Source organism: Nomascus leucogenys, chromosome 11, assembly GCF_006542625.1.
Source record: "Nomascus leucogenys isolate Asia chromosome 11, Asia_NLE_v1, whole genome shotgun sequence".
Lineage (NCBI taxonomy): Eukaryota > Metazoa > Chordata > Mammalia > Primates > Hylobatidae > Nomascus > Nomascus leucogenys.
The window spans coordinates 118,809,680-118,828,776 of NC_044391.1; the positions used below are offsets into that span (position 1 = coordinate 118,809,680).

The 19,097-nt window shown below is 43.7% G+C and overlaps 2 protein-coding genes across 11 annotated transcripts in view; one reads left to right on the forward strand and one right to left on the reverse strand.

The window, feature by feature from the left end:
- Positions 1-16,032, forward strand: part of LRCH3 (leucine rich repeats and calponin homology domain containing 3) — a 94,875-nt gene extending 78,843 nt beyond the window's left edge. For 4 of the 10 annotated variants that reach the window (XM_030823056.1, XM_030823059.1, XM_030823058.1 and 1 more), the window contains 4 exons: positions 2,478-2,596; positions 3,534-3,671; positions 8,084-8,161; positions 15,220-16,032. In XM_030823056.1, the coding sequence (XP_030678916.1) occupies positions 2,478-2,596; positions 3,534-3,671; positions 8,084-8,161; positions 15,220-15,345 (461 nt within the window). In that variant the 3' untranslated portion in view covers positions 15,346-16,032. Of the gene's footprint in view, positions 1-2,477; positions 2,597-3,533; positions 3,672-8,083; positions 8,162-12,208; positions 15,051-15,219 lie in introns of those variants that run through there. The other 6 variants (XM_030823052.1, XM_030823057.1, XM_030823055.1 and 3 more) reach the window with 3 other exon arrangements.
- The window catches only part of IQCG (IQ motif containing G), a 65,479-nt gene continuing 60,194 nt past the window's right edge, over positions 13,813-19,097 (reverse strand). The window contains exon 12 of the mRNA XM_030823064.1: positions 13,813-13,885. Within this exon, the coding sequence (XP_030678924.1) occupies positions 13,878-13,885 (8 nt within the window). The 3' untranslated portion in view covers positions 13,813-13,877. The remainder of the gene's footprint in view (positions 13,886-19,097) is intronic.

Below are 19,097 nucleotides of genomic sequence, written 5' to 3' on the forward strand. Positions count from 1 at the left end.
GTTCAGGGTTACAATGAATTACAATTAAAAGCACCACTGTTCTCCAGCTTGGCCAACAGAGCAAGACTCTGTCTCTTAAAACAAACAAACAAACAAAAATAAGGTCAGGCATGGTGGCTCACGCCTGTGATCCCAGCGCTTGGGGGGCCGAGGCAGGCAGATCACTTGAGGTCAGGAGTTCGAGATCAGCCTGGCTAAGGTGGTGAAACCCTGTCTCTACTAAAAATACAAAAAATGGCTGGGCATGGTGGCTCACACTTGTAATCCCAGCACTTTGGGAGGCCAAGGCGGGCAGATCACGTCAGTTCAGGAGTTCACGACCAGCCTGGCCAACATGGTGAAACCCCGTCTCTACTGAAAAAATACAAAAATTAGCCGGATGTGGCAGCAGGCGCCTGTAATTCCTGCTACCCAGGAGGCTGAGGCAGGAGAATTGCTTGAACTTGGGAGGCAGAAGTTGCAGTGAGCCAAGATGGTGCCACTGTACTCCAGTCTGGGTGGTAGAGTAAGACCATGCGTGTCTCAAAAAAACTGGCCAGGCATGGTGGCAGGCGCCTGTAATCCCAGCTACTCGGGAGGCTGAGGCAGAGTCGCTTGAACCCAGGAGGTGGAGGCTGTAGCTGAGATTGCGCCACTGCACTCCAGCATGGATGACAGTGTGAAACTTATGTCTCAAAAAAAATTAAAAAATAGGCCAGGCATGGTGGCCCATGCCTGTAATCCTGGCACTTTGGGAGGCCAAGGTAGGTGGGATCACTTGAGCTCCGGAGTTCGAGACCATCCTGTGCAATATGGCAAAATCCCATCTCTTAAAAAAATACAAAAAATTGGCTGGGTGCGGTGGCTCACGCCTGTAATCCCAGCACTTTGGGAGGCTGAGGCGGGCAGATCACGGGTCAGGAGATCGAGACCAGCCTGGCTAACACAGTGAAACCCCATCTCTACTAAAAATACAAAAAAAATTAGCCGGGCGTGGTGGCGGGCGCCTGTAGTCCCAGCTACTCGGGAGGCTGAGGCAGGAGAATGGCGTGAACCTGGGAGGCGGAGCTTGCAGTGAGCTGAGATCGCGCCACTGCACTCCAGCCTGGGCGACAGCGAGACTCCGTCTCAAAAAAAAAAAAAAAAGAAAAATTAGGCATGGTGGTGCAGGCCTGTAGTCACAGCTACTTGCGGGGCTGAGGCGGGAGGATGGATTGACCCCAGGAGGTTGAGGCTGAAGTGAGTCAAGATTGCACGATTGCACTCCAGCTGGGGTGACAAAGTGAAACCCTGTCTCAAAAAACAAAAAAACCACAACTTACCTTTAATGTTACCAACAGGTGCATTCACAGTAAGATTTAAAAGTCAAACTACAGATGCACTGCTGGCAAGAGTGTAAGAAAGCATGGAAGACTTATCAGTCAGCCTCTGTACCCACAGATTCTGTATTTATGTATTCAACAGTCATGGACAGAAAAGTCTTGAGAAACAGGACAACAATAGTAAACAATGCCACAATAAAGAAATAATACTAATTTTGAAATACAGTATAGTAACAATTTATATAGCATTTACATTGTATTAAGTATTGTAAGTGATATAGAGATGATTTAAAGTATAGTATAAAGGAGGATATGCATAGTTTGTATGCAAATAATACTACATTTTATATGAGTGACTTGAGCATCCACAAAGTTTGGTATGAGAGGGGTGGTTTCTGGAAACAATTTCCCCTGGATACTGAGGGATGACTGTGTACCCTATGACCAGCAGTTTTACGTTTGAGAAATATGTACACATGTACCAAAAACGTGTACAAAAATATTCATAGCAGCATTATTCATAATAGCCTGAAACTGAATGTCCATCAGTAGAATGGATAAGTGAATTGTGGTATATTTGTACAATGGAATACCATATAAGCAATGAAAATGAACCAATTCCTATATACAGCAACATGGATAAATCTCATAAACATACCATTGATCAAAGGAAGCCAGAAGCAAAAGAATACATACAATACAGCATAATTTATACAAAGTTCAAAAATGAACCAGACCAGCCTACGGTGTTAAAGGTCAGGGTGCGGTTTTGAGCACTTTGGGTACTTATGGGCAAGGAGCATGGAAGGGGCTCCTGGGATTGGTAAGATCGCATTAAAAACCTGATTGTGTTCACTTGGTGAGGAGAATTTATTGAGCACTGTGCTTAGGATTTGCGTATTTTTCTGTATGTGTATTTTCAATAAAAACATTTTTAAGTGGATGTAATCAAACAAAAGTAGTTGAGTCAACTGGGTAATGAACATTATGTAGTTTTCCATACTATTCTCTGTTGTGTATATTTGAAAATCTCTATAATAAAAACCCTTTTAAAAAGTCAATCCAGGAAGTAGAAGCGACACACCACACTTGCAGGGAAACTGTGATGAGGCAGATCCGGATGTTTTCCTAGCACTGCCAGTTGCCTTTCCGTCTTACATATTAATATTTTTATAGGTCGTGCTTCACCCCTTCCTCCATCTGCTGCACCTACCACTGATTCTACAGATTCCATAACAAGACAGAATTCAAGACAGAAAGAAGAAGAGCTGGAATTAATAGATCAACTGCGTAAAGTATGTACATTACCTTTGACTTACACTTTTTCAGTGTTACTGCTATAGATCATAATCCTGTGATCACTTCTTCATTTGACACATCATTTTTATTTATTTATTTTTTTAGACGGAGTCTGGGTCTGTCACCCAGGCTGGAGTTCAGTGGCATGATCCTGGCTCACTGCAGCCTATGCCTCGTGGGTTCAAGCAATTCTTCTGCCTCAGCCTCCTGAGTAGCTGGGATTGCAGGTGCCCATCACTGCACCCAGCTAATTTTTGTATTTTTAGTAGAGAAGGAGTTTCGCCATGTTGGCCAGGCTGGTCTCGAACTCCTGACCTCAGGTGATCCACTGGTCTCCACCTCCCAAAGTGCTGGGATTACAGGCGTGAGCTTCCATGCCCAGCTGTAATTTTTAACAGATTCAACAGGTGCCCATTGTGTGCCATGTTTTGTGATGAATGTAAACATTTTGCTATTAAGGAAATTCTTTTCAGCTATTTACTTAGAAAATGAGATAGATGGCTTATTCTATAAAGCTTAATTCCTAGCTCTACTCATTTACATTTTTTCCTTTTTTTCTACTTCCTGTTATAAAGAAATATTGTCAGAGTAATAATTTATATGTGTGTGCACACATATATAAATATCACACTTACACATATATAGTGAGTGATTGCCTCTTTATTTTGGAATTGAAGGAGAATCTAGGTTGTTTTTTTTTTAATCAGGAAGTTGTAAATGAATTTTTGTTGTACTTTGTACCACTATGCCCTGGCTGCCGTCCATATATATTAGATCTCCTTAGGTTAAACTTAGGATAGAGGGATAAAATGGGTATTGTGGTACTTATTTCCTTTTTATCTTGATTTCTAATTAGATTTCATTATAACTCCCTTATGTCCTATATGTCAGTCTTTCTTCTATTAATCTATTAAATGTTGTTTGTTCTTTCAGCACATTGAGTACCGGTTGAAAGTGTCTCTGCCTTGTGATCTCGGAGCAGCTCTAACTGATGGTGTTGTTCTTTGCCATTTGGCCAATCATGTGCGACCTCGATCTGTCCCAAGCATTCATGTTCCCTCACCAGCTGTAGTAAGTTGATAATGCTAAAAAGCCTTGGCTGTTCATCAGACATTTGTTAAGCACAGTGGACAGACGTTTCTTCAGCATTGTGCTAGATATTAAGGATACAGATATAAAGAGTCCAGTCTCTACTTTCCTGGACTCACTTCTACTCGAGAAGAAATAGACATGTATACAGTCACTTACAGCAGGGCGATAAATGTAAGAAAGGCATGTACAGTGTGTTATAGGGATACAAAAAGGGGCCACTTAACTCCACCTGGAGAGTTCAGGGAAGCCTTCCCAGAACGGGCAAAATTTGAACTAATTCTTGAAGTTTAAGAAGGAATTTTCCAGCAGCACAGAGAGGGAAGGGGGCCTTCTAGGCATGGGATTTCTAGATTCAGAAGCTAAGGAAAGTTTGGCTTTTACTTAAGGAATTGGTAAATTGTTCAGAATGGATCGTGCACAGGGTTGTAGATACAAATGGGAAGGGGTAAGGCTAGAGAGGTGAGCTGGGGCCGTGGTACAAAGGCCTTATGAACTGTGTCAAGGAAGTTTACCCTAGTACAGACAATGAGGACACACTGATTTAAAGAGGGAATACCATGATTATAATTGCAGTTTAGAATGACGAATCTAGGCTGGGCGCGGTGGCTCATGCTTATATAATCTTAGCACTCTGGGAGGCCGAGGCAGACGGATTGCTTGAGCCTAGGAGTTTGAGACCAGCCAGGACAATGTGGCAAAACCCCGTCTCTACCAAAAATACAAAAATCAGCTAGGCTGGGTGCGGTGGCTCAGGCTTGTAATCCCAGCACTTTGGGAGGCCGAGGCGGGCGAATCGCGAGGTCAGGAGATCGAGACCACGGTAAAACCCCGGCTCTACTAAAAATACAAAAAAATTAGCCGGGCGTGGTGGTGGGCGCCTGTAGTCCCAGCTACTCGGAGAGCCTGAGGCAGGAGAATGGTGTGAACCCGGGAGGCGGAGCTTGCAGTGAGCCGAGATCGCACCACTGCACTCCAGCCTGGGTGACAGAGCCAGACTCCGTCTCAAAAAAAAAAAAATCAGCTGGGTATGGTGGCATGCGCCTATAGTCCCAGCTACTCAGGAGGCTGATGTGGGAGGATCACTTAAGCCCAGGAGTTCGAGGCTGCAGAGAGCCGTGATTGTGCCAGTGCACTCCAGCCTAGGTGAGAGAGCAAGACCCTGTCTCAGAAAAAAAAAAAAAAAAAAGGAATGATGAATCTAGGTGCTAAGTGAGAAATGGAAAGATTAAAGGTAGGTCACTAGAAAGATGCCCAAGCCAGGCTCAGTGGCTTGTGCCTGTAGTCTCAGCTACTTGGGAGTCTGAGGCATGAGGATCCTATGAGCCCAGGAGTTTGAGACCAGCTTGGTTGATCTTGTTTTTTAAAAGGAAAAGAGGCTGGGTGCACTGGCTCACGCCTATAATCCCAGCGTTTTGGGAGCCCGAGGCTGGTGGATCACCTGAGGTCAGGAGTTCGAGACCAGCCTGGCCAACATGGTGAAACCCCATCTCTACTAAAAATGCAAAATTAGCCAGGAGTGGTTCATACACCTGTAATCCCAGCTACCTGGAGGGCTGAGCCAGGAAAATCACTTGAACCCAGGAGGCAGAGCTTGCAGTGAGCTGAGATCACGCCACTGCACTGCACTCCAGCCTGGGCAAGACAGAGCGAGACGCTGTCTCAAAAAAGAGAAAAGAAAAGAAAAGATGCCCAGTTAAAAGGCTGTTAAAAGACATGATCTGTGACCGACCTCAGGTGGGAGATGAGGGAGAAAATGCATTCAAGATAACTGGCAGGTTCTCTTTGCACTGCTGGTGAGGTCTGGACATCAGTTTCAGGATGGCAGTCCACAAAACAACAGGCTTTGGGTTGGCACACCCCTCCTCTGTTTTCCTCACATTTTTATCATGAAAAATTTCAACCTTCAGAAAAGTGGAAAGAATCATACAACGAACTAGTCTGCACCTAGATCTGACATTTCTTGCATTTTGCCACACTTGCTTTATGTATCTATATTTGTATGTGTATTTTAACTACACCATCCAAAACTTACAGATGTAATATACTTTTCCCCCAGTGTATTTCAGGGACCTATTCTAGGCCACCTTGCTCTTCCCCCAAGCCTATAGCCAGTGACTGACAAGCATGGGGCTGAGCCCTCCTACCTCAAGGAGGGAGTGTCGTGTGCTTCACACTTGTGAGCTCCCTGTGGGATCAAGCTGAAGCTGAGAAGGAGACAGGCAGGAGGATCACCTGTGGCTGGGAGTTTAAGATCAGCCTGGGCAATATAGTGAGATCCCATCTCTACAAAAATACTTAAAAAAATTAGGCGTGCACCTACTACTCAGGAGGCTGTGGCAGGAGGATCACTTGGGCCCAGGAGTTTGAGGCTGCAGTGAGCCATGATCATGCCACTGCACAACAACCTGGGCAACAGAGTGAGACCCTGACCCTAAAAAAGAAAGAAAGGGCCTGGCGTGGTGGCTCACGCCTGTCATCCCAGCACTTTGGGAGGCCCAGGTGGGCGGATCACAAGGTCAGGAGTTTGAGACCATCCTGGCCAACATGATGAAACCCCATCTCTACTAAAAATACAAAAATTAGCTGTGCATGGTGGTGCACACCTGTAGTCCCAGCGACTTGGAAGGCTGCAGCAGGAGAATCGCTTGAGTCCAAGAGGCAGAGGTTGCAGTGAGCCAAGGTCGCACCACTGCACTCCAGCCTGGCGACAGAGTGAGACTCTGTCTCAAAAAAAAGAAAAACGAGACTGAAAGGAAATGAATCAAGTGTTGTAGTTATATTTAAATGATGAACTATGGGTAATTAATTTTTTTGGCTGCTCACCAAGTTTTCTTTAGTGCAGGGGTCCCCAACCCCTGGGCCACAAATGGGTACCAGTCTGTGGCCTGTTAGGAACTGGGCTGCACAGCAGGAGGCGAACAGCAGGCCAGTGAGCAAAGCTTCATCTGTATTTACAGCCGCTCCCCATTACTCACATCACCACCGGAGCTCCGCCTCCTGTCAGATCAGCAGCAGTATTAGATTCTCAGAGGAGCACAAACGCTGGCGTGAACTGCGCATGCGAGGAAGGGATCTAGGCCACGTGCTCCTTATGAGAATCTAATGCCTGATGATCTGTCACTGTCTCCCATCATCCCCAGATGGCACTGTCTAGTTGCAGGTAAACAAGCTCAGGGCTCCCACTGACTCTGCATTATGGTAGATTTCATTATGTATGATTATTTCATTATATATTACAATGTAATAATAGAAATAAAATACACAATAAATGTAATGTACTTGAATCATCCTGAAACCATCCCCCCAACTCCAGCCCTGTCCATGGAAAAATTGTCTTCCATGAAACCAGTCCCTGGTGCCAAAAAGGTTGAGGACTGCTGCCTTAGTGTTACACTGTTTTAAAATGGAAAAAAATGTTTGTAACTATTCGTTCAAAGTTTTTCTATTTCGTACTTGCCTTACAAAACCAAAGCCAATGTCTCAAGTGTGGGGCGACAAACTACTGCTCACAGGCCAGCACTTGTTGTTGTAAATAAAGTTTCGTTGGAACCCAGCCACACTTTCTTGTTTGCATATTGTCTGTAGTTGCTTTCAAGCTCCTAGCAGAATTGAGTGGTTCCAACAGTTTTTTTTTTTTTTTGAAACGGAGCTTTGCTCTTGTTGCCCAGGCAGGAGTGCAATGGTGCGATCTCGGCTCACCATAACCTCTGCCTCCCGGGTTCAAGCGATTCTTGTGCCTCAGCCTCCCAAGTAGCTGGCATTACAGGCATGCACCACCACACCCGGCTAATTTTTGTATTATTAGTAGAGATGGGGTTTCTTCATGTTCGTCAGGCTGGTTCTCGAACTCCCAACCTCAGGTGATCCACCCACCTCAGCCTCCCAAAGTACTGGGATTACAGGCGTGAGCCACTGCACTTGGCGTTGCAACAGTTCTTATGGCCCTCAAAACTAACATTTATTATCTGATCCTTTAAAAAAAAGTTTGCTGACCCCCTAGTCTACAGCATTGAGAGTTATGAAGCGATTGCCAAGAGTATTTCTAAAGTTAGCAAATATTTTTTAATGTTGCTAGTAGGCTGGGCATTTAGCTCATGCCTCTGATCCCAGCACTTTGGGAGGCTGAGGCAGGCAGATTGCTTGAACTCAGGAATTCAAGACCAGCCTGGGCAATGTGGTGAAACCCTGTCGCTACAAGAATTGCCCAGGTGTGATGGCATGCAACTACAGTCCCAGCTACCTGGGAGGCTGAGGTGGGAGGATCCCCTGAGCCTGGGAGGTCAAGGATACAGCGAGCCAGGCTTGCGCCACTGCACTCCAGCCTGGGTGACAGTGAGACCGTGTCCCAGAAACAAAACTTCTCTAGTAACATTTTCTTTTCCTCATTTCAGCCTAAGTTAACAATGGCGAAATGCAGGCGAAATGTGGAGAATTTCCTAGAAGCTTGCAGAAAAATTGGTGTACCTCAGGTAACAAATTTATCATTTTTTATGTTGCTTAAATAGACTTGGTTGTCCTAAAAGTTTGGAAATGCAAATCTCTAAAATCTTACAGGACTAGCTCTGAGCTAAGTCGGTCATAATTAACATGACTTTGTGTCACAAGAGTCAGTATACTTCTGAATGGTTTTCCTTGATTATTTCCAAGGACCACACAAAGACATTATAAATATATAAACTGAAATAATTATAAGTAATTTGAAATAATTATTCTGTTTTCCTAAACTTTCCCACTTGCTGTTTAACAACTAAGTATATCCTTCAAAACTAAGTAAATCTCAGACGGAGAATGCTGCAGTTGGTTTCGGCGCTCCAACACTTGCTTTGATACTTTTTAAAATGTTTTAGACTTCCAGAAATGTTGAAAAAATAGCCTAGAGTTCCTTTGTGTACTTCACTCAATTTCTTCTAATGTTAACTAACATCTAATACAAACATAGGACAGTGATTCAAACTAAGTAACACGAGAACTATACGATTAACTGAATTACAGGCTTTATTTGGATTTCATCAGTTTTTCCACGAAGCTCTGGTTCTTTGGAGTCTGGCGTGCAGCAGGCCATTTCTAAGCTGTTGTCCTGCTATGAGGATTTATTGCCTCCAGCTCAGTTTTAACTTTATTGCCCTTTAATATTACAAATAGTTAAATTTATTTATAGATGCGATTAAGGGAAATGAACTTGATACACTCTTATCCAATAACCCCTTTAAAAAGCAATTATATTAAACCAGCTAAGTATTATACTATTAAGGAATATTACATGGTATAAAGACAAATTTAAAGAAACAACTTGGTGCCATGTGATACTTTTTCATTAACCACGACCATTACAAGTCTTGTTAACATATTTTGTCTATAGCCTGCAAGGAGGAAAACATGGTTCTTCTCTATCACCTTCTAATTAGGTATCAGTAACTCAGGGGTGGCCCCGGGGCTCATCAGCAGCTCCCCCATTTCTCTCAGAGTTTAGTTCCTGTTCCTGTAGCTTTCATGACAGTGATTCTCTTTACCCAATTCACCGTACCTCTTTCTAACTAGCCAGGAGTTAAATAGGCCACAGCATCACTTGTGCAAAGAGCGACCTTATCTTTGAGCTCTTTCACATGTTACAAAGTGAAAGAGAGAGCGCCCAGCTCCACAGAGCGTCTGCATCAGCCAGCAGGAGTCCCAGGATTGTTTTTCTCTTATGAAGGTAGATCATCATTCTACTATTTATTTTTTACTTTTTCTTTTGCTGTTTTTTTTTTTAACTGAATTATACAAGAATGGCAATTTACATAAAGTGGTAGTTAGCAAACACCTTTTTGATTCCTATGGACAAATTGAAAGCAAAATTCTCATTTTTATGTTATGTTGTTTTATAAAGCCCCATCTTTTAGAACAGACCTTTTTAAATATTTTGAGAGCACTGAATATGGTTTCTGAAGAAATAACATACATTCTTTTAAACAAGTTTATTCTAATAGTGCACATTAGCCTCCAGTTCTTCCCTTCTGCTTCCTGAAGAGGTTCTTGCTACACAAACATCCAGTGTCTGCTCTAGTTCCCTGCCACAGTGTCTTTAAACAAAGAGAGTATGGCATGGGTTGGTGCAGAGAACGGGAACCGCAAAATAGATAGGAGAGTGCTGAAAATGGCCCCACTCAAGCAAGTCATGTGGACTTAACCGATGTCAAAACCTGTTGAAAGTACCGTTGACCAGCAGTTACGGTCATTGTGCCTGTCCACGGGGCTTTCGGAACCGTCCTCTGAGGGTCTCTGAGATTTAAAGTCCGTACCTTGGAGTTATTTCAGGATGTTCCCGCCATCAGCCAAGAAAATACAAAATAGTGTGCCTTAAAGTACACCTTAAAGTCGGTATTTGCATGCAGTGGTTGACCATGTTTGTTATGGGCCAGCCTGCCCCCGTTCCTACCAGAGCTGTGCCATTGGAAGGCAAGTACGGAGAAAAAAAAAATACAGTTTTAGAAGACTGGGTCTTTTTCCAGAGTGGTTAGGCTGAGGTTTTGATGCATCCTCCCTCCTTCTCCGTCACCACAAAGAGGAATGGACATTCCCCATAGGCTGCCCCTTCCTTCTCCCCTTCTGCCTCCCACCCACGTCCCCACCACAACCACTGCCAGTTTTAGACAGGTTCCTAGCATGCTGCTACTTCTGCTGAAAAACTAATCATCTGTCTAGAACAAAGTGAAAGAAAATGAATAAACGCACAAACTCGTAGGTTCAAACTAGCCTTCTGAGGTCCCTCTGCCAAAGGAAGAGAAGAAACTTCTACCTCCCCGTCTTCCTTTTTCTCCTGTACTTCTGGTCATTCTGGCCTTTACTTAAACATCCCCACTTTGCTCTATGTGACTTGAACATTGGGAATGTAATAATGACCACTTTTGAAAATGTAAAACAGAAAACAATATTACAAATATTTTTGTCAGATTCTATACCCAGATAAGATAGATAAAGACATATAATTTTGCTTCTCTGTGTAACTTTTAAAGTGTCATACAAGTTAAAGTGTGAGTGAAATACTAAAGAACAAGGCAGTTATTAAAAACCTCTGATGACATTGGGCATGTGGGTATTTGCTTTATTTTTATGCTTTTATTCAATATGCTACATTAAAAAAACTGTAATGGGTGATTAAAAACTTGTATCTGAGTCCAGTATCTTTTGTCCCAGAGTCGTTATGTTATGTGTTAAACGATGTCTCCCTGTTGTCAAGTCCACTCTTGTTTGTATTTATTTAATGAATTTTGCAATCCGTAAAATGGAGGGTTTAGACGATCTCTGAGGCCCTTAACAGCTCTGCGTTCATTTTGAACACATTCTTGAGCTGGACTTGGTTAAAATAGACACCCCCTGGCCGGGCGTGGTGGCTCACGCCTGTAATCCCAGCACTTTGGGAGGCCGAGGCGGGCGGATCACCAGGTCAGGAGATCGAGACCATCCTGGCTAACACGGTGAAACCCTGGCTCTACTAAAAATACAAAAAATTAGCTGGGCGTGGTGGCGGGCACCTGTAGTCCCAGCTACTTGGGAGGCTGAGGCAGGAGAATGGCGTGAACCCCAGGGACGAAGCCTGCAGTGAGCCGAGATTGCGCCACTGCACTCCAGCCTGGGTGACAGCAAGACTCCGTCTCAAAAAAAAATAAAAAATAAAAAAAATAAAATAAAATAGATACCCCCTGATTTTTAAAGGAATGCCAAGTCATTGAATGTATTTGGCTTCTAGGTAGTAAATTGCCCCCTGATCATGAGGCTTTCCTCAGTCTTTGAACCTTTTTGATGTACGTGGCCTTCTCTGAAAACGTCCGTCTCCTCAGCCTCTGCAGTTTTCGTCTTTGCTTTCTGACCTACTTTTTTTTTTTTTTTTAATAGAGAAGAATGAGTCAGGAAAGAGGTTGCTTCACACACACCTCACTTCTTTCAGGCCTCACACGACCCTAAACCAACATCCACTTCTGTGTATTGTATTTTTTTTTTTTTTGAGAAGGAGTCTTGCTTTGTCGCCCAGGCTGGAGTGCAGTGGCACAATCTCGGCTCACTGCAAGCTCTGCCTCCCGGGTTCACGCCATTCTCCTGCCTCAGCCTCCCAAGTAGCTGGGACTACAGGCGCCCGCCACCACGCCCGGCTTTTTGTATTTTTAGTAGAGCCAGGATTTCACCGTGTTAGCCAGGATGGTCTCGATCTCCTGACCTTGTGATCCGCCCGCCTTGACCTCCCAAAGTGCTGGGACAGGTGTGAGCCACCGCGCCTGGCCTATGTATTGTATTCTTAATGTTCAGACTAGTCATCAACACACGAATTTTATTCTGCTGTTTAGTAGTAAGATCAGGCTCAGCATGGAGAAGATTCTTTGTGGTTTTCAGCATTTTATTTTTGTTCCTTAATGTAAAAATGTTACAGGATGTGTATATGTGAATGTGACTGAGATGATCATATGAATTCTATACGCAAATCTGCATTTCTGATCCACTGACTTTGTTTTTCTGTTTTCCTTTCCTGCTCACACTTTGGACAGGACAATCTTTGTTCCCCTTCCGACATCCTTCAGCTAAACCTCCGCGTTAAAAGAACTGTTGAAACGCTCCTTTCTCTTGGGGCACACTCAGAAGAATCCAGTTTTGTCTGTCTCTCTCTGCAGCTTCTGGGTTTTGTGGCATTTTACTGTGCTGTGATGTTAACTCTCTGTGTGCTTTATCACTGGCTCTTTCCCGCTCGCTGAAAGATTGCACTCCGGTGACTTTCTGCCTCATTCCTGTGCTTGGTAAAGGAGGTTTGTTTCTCATTCAGAATTACTTACGTAAGCGCTTTTTCTCCCCGCTGGCCCTCAAAGAGCTAACCAATAAAGGAGGTAAAACCTTTCCTTATATTTGCAGATGAGCACCCCCTCACAATAGTAAACATTTATGATTGCCAACCAAGAGGAAATGACCAGCATTTTTTTCTCCTGGTCATCTGCCCATCTCCTGGCCTGTGGCCTTGTTTCTCTTACCATAAATGCTGAAGCATTTTTACTAATACAATTCTGAACGTGTACTTCGAATATGACATGTATGTAGAGCTTTATTTCCAAGTCACACAGTACAACTCCCATCTGGCCGTTTTTCCGTGCCTCAGCACAAGTGTGGAAATTGTGGAGTGACTGAACCTTTTCAGCAGCTGCTCATGAGGAGAACCGTCGTGCCTTTTCTGGTTTTGGCCGCACCCGGTCACTTAGATTTCTGCTTTGAACTGTGTCCTGAAATCCTGAATCCCCCCTTTGTCAGTAGGCACAGGTCCGTCTAGGCATTTGCGGTCTGGACGTTTGAAAGGTATTGGCCGTGATTTTAGTAATTTTAGTTTGGTCAGAATGTTCAGTTTAAAGATCATGTGGATTCCCTGCTCTTCTGAGCCCGGTCTGTACGTTGTACGTGGTGCACACGAGCAGATGGGCTGGAGCTGGCCTCTCAGGGTGAGCCCCTTCCAGATTGACTGTTTGTTATGCATGACTGAGGTTCACTCCCAGCATTCTGTTTAAAATTGGAATTTATGTGATTTCTAACATACTCAAACCTTCTTAATAGTGAAACAGTAGCAGGAGAAGTATTAGGGCAGCAGTCCCTGTTCTGTGCTCAAGGCAGTGAATATTGCCTTGCTTTTTCAGAACGCCTAGCATTTAGCTGCTAGACGTTAATGCTGGAAACTACTTTATAATTGCGGTTAGATTCTAGTTTCATAAATGGTGTTTCTGAATATTCAGGAACCTTCTGAACTCTGTTAACAAAATTGGGATAAAGGATGAACTCAAGTGTGAAGAGAGATTGTGAGGAGCGTAATATCCGGGTGTAGGGTTCAGCCTGAGGGGCTCACTGGTTTGGTTTTCTTCCATATGAAATGGGACAGCTATTTTCACAGGTGAAAAGACTGTTCAGTGTTAATGCTGAAACACTCAACACTGTGATGATGAAAACTTCAGTTTTCTGTGTTAGTAGGTGCCTTTCAGACTTTGGGGAGTTGGGTTGGTTTTATTTTTAAGATGTCTCAGAGTTGAAACACCTGTTAAAAAACACACACAGGCTCTCATGTGGTTTAGGGGTTGTAATTGTACATTCTCTTGAGAACACACAGCACTCCCTCTAGTCCAGCTGGGAGGTGAGGGTGCTCCAGAAAGCACAGGCTTCTGAGTGTAAACACTGGCTGCGCAGGTCCTAGGGCGCTGCTGAGAGGAAGAGATCAGGGAATCAGCCTTGGAGAAAGCACGTCTCTTCTGACAGCAAAACACTGGGCAGGTTCATTTTAAATACCATTTATCTAGACTTGCAGTTGCACTCAAAGTATTTCTACAAAGTTGCTAGTTTTATTAGATCAAAAGATTACAGTTACCTCATTTTATCAAAATAAGTATTAAATAAAAAGTAAGCACAAGTACCAATAACTGCCTCAAAAATAAATACGTGTTATATATTTTATTGTAACTGGTTTTATAAAATTTCCTAGTAATATCGTCTCAATGAAAAGCAAAAAAAAAAACACACACACAAAACAACTAGTTGTTTTCTTTAACAAACATGTATAAACTTTTTTTAGTGGAACCAGAATTCTATATTCTGTTCTTTGTAAGAGCAATCTCTTTTCTTTCGGAATATTTAATCTTAACAGAAAGCCAGTGATAAATGCTATTCTTAAGATTTGCCTTTTTCTCTCACAAGAAAGGATTAACCTAACAAATTAATGATGCACACATTAAGGAGGTGTTTAACTTCCTTAAGCAAACATTGTAAACACTTCTCACATGTTGGCAATCTACACGTTCCTGCCTAAGCTTACATGGTAGTTCCCTGGAGTAATTCAGGCTGTTAAATAAATACCAGGATATTAAATCCTTTACATTTTCAGATACTATTCCTTTTTAATTCTGTAATTCAGATTTTTAATTCAGATAGGCCCTTCCATGAATTATTCAAATTAGGGGGAAGTTTCTCAAGAGCTCAGGATACACTGAGTTTCTTGCCCTGTCTGGTCTGGGAACCCTGGTTTTCACAGTCAGGATTATCATGCAGATGGCGTAGAACTCATGCAGGCTGAGTTGTGTTTTCAAACTGTCTTTCATTCCTGTGGTAGGAACTTAACCCTCAAGAGTAATCTCTCTCACTCTTGAGCCATCTGGTAGTGTGGAATTGTTTTTCTATTTTTCACCTGCCTGTTTTATAGACCTGTATTGACCTTTTATTCATCAGAGATAAAGGATGTTGCTTTCACCCTGCGGTATTGTTTTCCCTCTGTTGTATGTATAAATATATGCTACTTGTCAACTTTCCAATTTTGAAAATGATCTGTATGTACTTTCAGTTGTATTAATAAAGTGACAGTGAGTGTCAGACACCATCTCTCTAACTCGTATTTACACTGAGGCCAGTTTCCCAGGTACTAATTTTCATATCTAAGTTGATGATTATGAAGGGGAGAAGTGCTTACTTTTTCCTTTCAGTTCTGTGATATTCATTCGATTTTCTTGTTTGTTTGTTTTCATGTTACGTTGTCCCATTTCAGGAGCAATTATGTTTGCCTCTCCACATTTTAGAAGAGAAAGGTTTGAGCCAGGTTGCAGTGACGGTCCAGGCTCTCCTGGAACTTGCCCCACCCAAGCAACAGCAGCACCAGTTATCTGCTGTTTGAGGATCCCCAGGACCGTGGGCACTGGCCTGGCCAAAACAAGGAACAGGACACCGTGATTGCTGCTGCCAGCTGTCTGCTTAAACAAAGCTCTTATGTGTTCTCAGAAGGGACCGTTCCCATGATTCCTAACAGGAATATTTTGCTTCATTTCTCCATTTTAGGGGAGGTTATTTCCATTTCCATTGAATTTTTTTATGAAGACACCATTGGTTTTCTCAGATGAAACTTCTCTTACTGAAAACCCAGCACCTAACCTGGCTGTGTTTTCCTGGAGAGCAGGCGTATTTCATGTGCCAGAAAGCACATCATCTGCGTTAGGCACAAGCATGCTGTGCCGTTGTTTTTACCTGGTCTCAAGACAACTGGTCTGCTGGTTTCTAAACTTCGTTGTTCATTAGAATCTCCTGGAGTATTTGTTAAAATACAGATTCACATTCAGTAGACCTGGGGTAAGGCCTAGGAATCTGCATTTTCAACAACCATTGCACGTGTTTTTGTTTTTGTTGGAGAAGGAGTTCCGCTCTGTCTCCCAGGCTGGAGCGCAGCGGCACAATCTCAGCTCACTGCAACCTCCGCCTCCCGGGCTCAAGCGATTCTCCTGCCTCAGCCTCCCGAGTAGCTGGGACAACAGGCACCCGCCACCATGCCTGGCTAATTTTTTTGTATTTTTAGTAGAGATGGGGTTTTGCCATGTTGTCCAGGCTGGTCTCAAACTCCTAAATTCAAGTGATCCACCTGCCTCGGCCTCCCAGAGTGCTGGGATTACAGGCGTGAGCCACTGTGCCCGGCCTCCGAGAGTGATGACAGGTGTGAGCCACTGTGCCCGGCACCCGACCCATTGCACGTGTTTTTCACGTAGTGGAAACCACTGTTCAAAGCTATTTTCATGTTTGGAGGGGAGGGTAATGGGCCCACTGCATTTTTCACCCACATTTAAAATCAAAAGCTATATTAAGAGGAGTTGGACTGTTCTGTCAAAGGCAAAACAAAAATAATACAGAAGGCCTAGGCTTCTTTTTTTTTAAGAGTTGGGGTCTTGCCGTATTGCCCAGGCTGGTCTGAAACTCCTGGGCTCAACTGATCCTCCCGCCTCAGCCTCCCAAAGTGCGGGGATTACTGGAGTGAGCCACCGCACCCGGCCCAAATTTTGCATAGTAAAACAGTGAGACAGATACAGTTGTATTTAAGGTCAGTGCTGTAGGCCTCCCTTCAACTGCAGTCATACCATCATAGAGGATGGTTCTATGTCATCCTGTCATCTGGGCATTAGAAACAACAAGCCCTCTATACACAGGTTCCAAATCCTGAAGCTGACAGCGCACTTGGTCTCACTGAGCCTCCCTCCCCACCCTCCTGCTGCTCCTCAGACATCTGGGCCTGCAGACACATTGCAGTCACAGCACATACACTTCTAGCTCGGAAAAGCCTAGTTTCTTTATTTCTTTCAGATAACTGCCAGTTTCTGTGGCTGAATTAAAGCACTTAGGCATCTTCCTAGCTGGGTGTGGTGGCTCACGCCTGTAATCCTGGCACTTTGGGAGGCTGAGGTGGGCAGATCACCTGAAGTTGGGAGTTTGAGACCAGCCTGACCAACATGGAGAAACACCATCTCTACTAAAAATACAAAATTAGCTGGGTGTGGTGGTGCACGCCTGTAATCCCAGCTACTCAGGAGGCTGAGGCAGGAGAATCGCTTGAACCCAGGAGGCGGAGGTTGTGGTGAGCCAAGATTATGCCATTGCACCCCAGCCTGGGCAACAAAAGCGAAATTCCACCTCAAAAAAAAAAAAACGCGCCCCATCTGGCTCCACCACTAGCGCCTTTATGTACTCGATGGGTGGAGGAAAAGCGCCTAAGGACTCACACCACACAGGAGCCTTTCCTCAAATTTCAGCTAGTTTTCCTTCCCCTGCATTTTGAACTCCTTTTAGTTGTTGGTGATATCCTTTGGTGTTCACTGCCTTTGTAAAACAAGTAAATAAAGTAAGCGGAAGATATCTCTTTTGTTTCTGTAGTTGTTAACTGTTCTGGATTTTCTTTACAATGCATCCATTTGGGCATAATGTTATCCCTCTTTTTATCAGGTAAATGTAGCATCTAAAAGTAGCTTTGGATCAAATCATGTTGAGTACCTGGTCAAAGTAATGTTTTCTTCCTTGTTCTTGCAGAGAAACAAATTCATCAGAACATTACCGCTTGACCAGGTTTAAAATTGTATAACAGGCTGGGCATGGTGGCTCACGCCTATAGTCCCAGTACTTTGGGAGGCTGAGGCAAGAGGATCACTTGAGCCCAAGAGTTTGAGAGCAGCCTGGGCAACATAGCAAGACCCTGTCTCCCAAAAATTAAAAAAAAAAAAAAAAAAAAACGTGGTGGCACCTGCCTGTACTCCCAGCTACTCAGGAGGCTGGGGTGGGAGCACTTGAGCCTGGGAGGTTGAGGCTACAGTGAGCCATGGCTGCACCACTGCACTCCAGCCTGGGCAACAGAGTGAGACCCCATCTCTAAAAATAAAATAAATTGTATAACATACAACATCTAAGTTCAATGCCCAATCTTATAGAACAAAAGTAAAATGTCTTTATGTAAGACCCCATTATATTTACAGTTCCCAACAGACCCATCAACCCTTATATACCCTTATATAACTTGTTTAGAATTTAGCCGTGTGCATTTTTAAACTGTATTTGTCAACATTAAGCCTCAGTACAGTCTCCAAATTATATGCCACCAGAAATGAAACTCAGCAAAGGACAGGATTGTTTTTAACATATGCAAGCCAGCCTGGCCAACGTGGTGAAACCTTGTCTCTACTAAAAATACAAAAATTAGCCGGGCGTGGTGGTGGGCACCTGTAATCCCAGTTACTTGGGTGGCTGAGGCATAAGAATCGCTTCAACCTGGAAGGCGAAGGTTGCAGTGGGCTGAGATTGTGCCACTGCACTCCAGCCTGGGCAACAGAGCGAGACTCTGTCTCAAAAAAAAAAAAAAAAAAAAAAAAAACCACCAAACCAAAAACATACTATGCAAGGAATAATTCTAGAAGACATTACATAATGTAATACTTGGAACATTTGCAACTAATTTTCCCATAGGGATAAATGGAAATTTCAACTTATTTCAAATTTTGCACATATTATGAAACCTTAATGTATTTTTATCAAACTAAATCAGATTTGTATTTGAATTGTTAGGAAAAACCGCGTGCAGTTTTGGCTGATAATTGAAGGAAAAATATCAAATACTTTGAATTTTTTTTCTCTTTTTTCAAACCCTCGGCAGAGGTATGAAGGTATGAATTTCTTTTTTGTGTCAAGATGCAAAAACAAATCATGATGCTTTTGTTGGGAGAATTTTTGTATTCAGTATTTTGTATGTACCTTTTCTTTTTTAAATTGGAAAGCACAATTCGGTTTAACATTTAGCTTTGCTTGACTCCAGTGTAAGATGAAGATGACCTTGTCACAGCTCCCCTGACCTGAAGCAGAGCCCTTCCCATCACTGACAGTGTCGGCAGCTGAGAGCCCCCAGCAGAGCCCTTCCCATCACTGACAGTGTCGGCGGCTGAGAGCCCCCCAGCAGAGCCCTTCCCATCACTGACAGTGTCGGGGGCTGAGAGCCTCCCAGCAGAGCCCTTCTCATCACTGACAGTGTCGGGGGCTGAGAGCCCCCACAGCAGAGCCCTTCCCATCACTGACAGTGTCGGGGGCTGAGAGCCCCCACAGCAGAGCCCTTCCCATCACTGACAGTGT